The sequence below is a fragment of the Adiantum capillus-veneris genome, chromosome 11, assembly GCF_014529385.1.
Source record: "Adiantum capillus-veneris isolate H3 chromosome 11, ASM1452938v2, whole genome shotgun sequence".
NCBI lineage: Eukaryota > Viridiplantae > Streptophyta > Polypodiopsida > Polypodiales > Pteridaceae > Adiantum > Adiantum capillus-veneris.
This window is the reverse complement of record NC_140941.1, coordinates 132,807,886-132,812,195: the sequence shown is the minus strand read 5'-3', so window position 1 is coordinate 132,812,195 and position 4,310 is coordinate 132,807,886. Positions and strand designations below refer to the sequence as shown.

At 46.6% G+C, this 4,310-nt stretch overlaps 1 protein-coding gene across 1 annotated transcript; it reads right to left on the bottom strand.

The window, feature by feature from the left end:
• Nucleotides 1-2,596: 2,596 nt before the first annotated feature.
• On the bottom strand, nt 2,597-3,469 carry LOC147448033 (uncharacterized). Its single transcript, XM_086523925.1, has 3 exons — nt 3,127-3,469; nt 2,958-3,030; nt 2,597-2,866 (listed from the first exon to the last, which is right to left on the bottom strand). The coding sequence occupies exons 1-3, from the start codon at nt 3,399-3,401 to the stop codon at nt 2,714-2,716; spliced, it is 501 nt and encodes a 166-aa protein (XP_086380051.1). The 5' UTR covers nt 3,402-3,469; the 3' UTR covers nt 2,597-2,713.
• Between the last annotated feature and the right edge of the window lie 841 nt (nt 3,470-4,310).

The following is a 4,310-nucleotide window of genomic DNA, read 5'->3' as shown; positions in this document are numbered from 1 at the left end:
GAGCTTCCCTTATTTGATGGGAAGATATTTCTCAAGATTGCTGCAGAAAAGACATTGGCTTTCATTGGGGACTCCATAGCTCGAAACAATTTTCAGTCAGTTTTGTGCCATATTCTTGCGCAGGTAATGCTTGTCTTGAGATTTTTAATATGTGGTAGCCTCTTCTAAATAGAGAGGGGCTTCTGTACGTAGAGACTCTCTAGCAATGGCTTCAATTAATTGCAAAGCTTGTAATTGAAGCTTGCACTGCTTGCAGGACCTCCATGTAGAGGCAAGGAAGAAGTAAACTTTAACTGTATTTCTGTTAATGGTGTGCATTGGAACGTCCATATGTACTTCAGAACTTACATGCATGGGCTCCCTTCTTAGTCAAAGGAGTTGAGCAAGGTGCAAGCTTTCCACATCACATTGCGAAGCTTGATCTACGATTATATAGTTTAGTCAATAGGGTGTTGGTTCTTAAGGGACTCTCTATTTTGCTCAAGATGGGGCTGCAATCATCGCTCAATGTTGAAGAATGTGACAGACCTGAGTTGAGCATACCACCTACAAAGCTTGAGGACGGGCTTCAACTTTCTGATATCTTCGAAGAGGTGGTATTCTTGAGGACTCTCTCTTCTTAGCCAAAGCCATGGGAGCTTGCTCAAAAGGCCAGGCCTATTGAGGTCGCCATGGAAGCTGTGCATTTTAGCCCTATTGTTGTTGGCATTGGAGTTGTGAGGTTTCGTGGAGGGAGGGCGGGTGTCGCCGTTGGAGAGAGATGTGAGCTCGCATAGAAGAGGAGATGTGCGCATCGGAGCTGTGGAAAAAGCGAGGGGGTAGCAAAATTTAGAGCGAGGAAAATGATACAAGGGCGAACACGTCGGTAGCGCTCTCTCTCTCTCTCTCTCGCTTGCTGTCTCGTTGGGTGCCTGACACTCAGAGCACACTGCCGGATGATTTAAACTATGACACGTGGCCTGGAAAGTGGCCGGAATTCCATCACCTATTATAGATAGTATAGATTGTTGTTGCCATTGGAGTTGTGAGATTTCGTGGAGGGAGGGCGGGTGTCGCCGTTGGAGAGGTGTGAGCTCGCATAGAAGAGGAGATGTGCGCATCGTAGCTGTGGAAAAAGCGAGGGGGTAGCAAAATTGAGAGCGAGGAAAATGATACAGGGGCGAACACGTCGGTAGCACTCTCTCTCTCTCTCTCGCTCGCTGTCTCGATGGGTGCCTGACACTTAGAGCACACTCCCGGATGATTTAAACTATGACACGTGACCTAGAAAGTGGCCGGAATTCCATCACCTATTATAGATAGTATAGATTGTTGTTGCCATTGGAGTTGTGAGGTTTCGTGGAGGGAGGGCGGGTGTCGTTGTTAGAGAGAGGTGTGAGCTCGCATAGAAGAGGAGATGTGCGCATCAGAGCTGTGGAAAAAGCGAGGGGGTAGCAAAATTGAGAGCGAGGAAAATGATACAAGGGCGAACACGTCGATAGCGCTCTCTCTCTCTCTCTCTCTCTCTCTCTCTCTCTCTCTCTCTGTCTTGTTGGGTGCCTGACACTCAGAGAACATTCCCGAATGATTTAAACTATGACACGTGGCATGGAAAGTGGCCGGAATTCCATCACCTATTATAGATAGTATAGATTGTTGTTGCCATTGGAGTTGTGAGGTTTCGTGGAGGGAGGGCGGGTGTCGCCGTTGGGAGAGAGGTGTGAGCTCGCATAGAAGAGGAGATGTGCGCATCGAAGCTGTGGAAAAAGCGAGGGGGTAGCAAAATTTAGAGCGAGGAAAATGATACAGGGGCGAACACGTCGGTAGTGCTCACTCTCTCTCGCTCGCTATCTCGTGGGGTGCCTGACACTCAAAGCACACTCCCGGATGATTTAAACTGACACGTGGCCTGGAAAGTGGCCGAAATTCCATCACCTATTATAGGTAGTATAGATTGTTGTTGCCATTGGAGTTGTGAGGTTTCGTGGAGGGAGGGCGGGTGTCGCCGTTGGAGAGAGGTGTGAGCTCGCATAGAAGAGGAGATGTGCGCATCGGAGCTGTGGAAAAAGCGAGGGGGTAGCAAAATTGAGAGCGAGGAAAATGATACAGGGGCGAACACGTCGGTAGCGCTCTCTCTCTCGCTCGCTGTCTCGTTGGGTGCCTGACACTCAGAGCACACTCCCGGATGATTTATACTATGACACGTGGCCTAGAAAGTGACCGGAATTCCATCACCTATTATAGATAGTATAGATCATATATAGAATAGAAGTTAAACTTCCAATTCTTTTGCGACCTAGGCCACAAAAATAATATCCTTGCTGAGATTAGAAAAAATACAAGCTAGGGTTATCAAGGCTATGGCCCAAACAAATCCTCCCAGTAAAAGGGCTGATTTATATGTACATTTAATTTGCTCTACATGTAGCAAATCTATCCAAAAATACATCATCTAAAGTGTATAAGTCCCTTTTTTTTCTTTTATGCAGTACTCACTCAATAAAATGAGTTAAAATAATATTAAATGGAAAGAAACCCATACATCCACCATGCTCAGCAAGACCCATAGAGATCAAAAAATACAACAGAACATACCTAAACAAGAGTACATCCAACGAGCACCAATCCAAGAACATTGCTTTTTACAAGGAAGCCACAAAACCAAACAACCATCATCATACTCTTACCTGTAGAGACAAAATATCACCATAACCAATCTAACAACAAAGGTAAACTAGCAAGAGATGCCACTGGACGACGGTGCCTGCCACACGGTACCAAACCACCTGTGGCTAGGAGCATCACCCAAGACAAACAATACCATCATAGCAACACATGCCCAAACAAGGGAGGCCAGCCGTCGCATAACTAGAACCACGAAGAAGCCCTGCACGATTTCCATAGGTGTCAGCCCTCTGGCACAAGACCAAACACCACTCGTACAAAAAGGATCACAGCATATCCAAGGAGAAGCATACCAAAAAGAACATAGCAACCACAAATGGGCAAGACCCAAGGTACCCGTCACCAGAGGAGGTATTCTTCACCAACCTGTCAGTACACCCAAGAAGCTTACACAACCATCACCACCATGGGACTGCACTCCACAACCACAGGACATGATTCGAAGGGGATCCTTGCCAATACCAAGGAAGGCGAGCATGTGCCACGAACACCACCATTGTTGTTACCAAGGGTGCCATCCCGAGCAAGCCCTCTGCAAGTGAACCGGGCCACCAAAAGTCCTCCATGGGGAGGGTGGCCCTCTCCCTATTTCCAATAAGAGAAAGAGCGAGCGAGCGAGCTAAGGAAACAGCACCATGACAATGGGGAGTGCAGTTAAGGACCCCTCTCGGGCAATCTCTTGGATGTCCAACCAAAGCGGCTCTACGATCAAGCCCTACTAAACGACACCTGTGCATCAGTGACCCTACGTCCCCCCATCAAACCCCCCCCCCCCCCCCTTCCCCCCCGCGCTGGCTCGCGGAGGTTGATTAGGCTATCAAACCCTAGCAAGATGTGCCTTGCTCACAGAATGCTTTGGTTGACTAAAGTGTATTGCAGTTTGCAATGAAAACTAGAAGAGCACTCATCTAATTGATTTTCTCCATATACCTTGGCACGTAACGATATGCATCTCAAAAAGGTCAAGAGTGCACATTATCTACCTTGCCCTTTTAAAATCATTTGAAGCACAACTTTAGAAAAGAAAAAGTCGTTTGATGCACATACAATGTGAGGATATGCATTTAAAAAAGATCCATAATGCACAATATCTACCTTGCTCTTTGTGAATCATTAGAAGCGCAACTTAAAAACAAGGCACATAAAATGTTACTCTATTTTCACTAGGCTGATTGGACCCCATCGATGCTAGCGATGAAGGTGATCTTAAACAAAAGCCTAGCGGATCACATGCCTTATACATTCATCTCAAGTAAAACAAAGGGGAGGGACAAACCCCGAAAGGGGTGAAAAAGTTTCTTATAATAAGGACACGCTTATTCAAAGGCTGCCTTTTTAGAAGCCTCACAAAGAAAGCATTGGGTAAGCTCTAGAAAGATGTGGATCTCAATAAACCTGTTGGCGGATACGTCGCGACGGACGTCAGCACAGCGAGAACTCACCTAACAAGATTTGTAAGCTAAGGACGAAGCTCGACCTGCAGGCGTGTGGAAGCAAGCATAGGGTGTCAACTTACACTCGACCGACTCTCGACTACTTCCTACAGAGGTCTCTACCCAATGTCTAAGATACAACCTTCAGGAGTACATAAAAGGAGATTTCCTACAATGCTTTCAAGAGCCAAATAGCCATCAAACGTTCTCGAA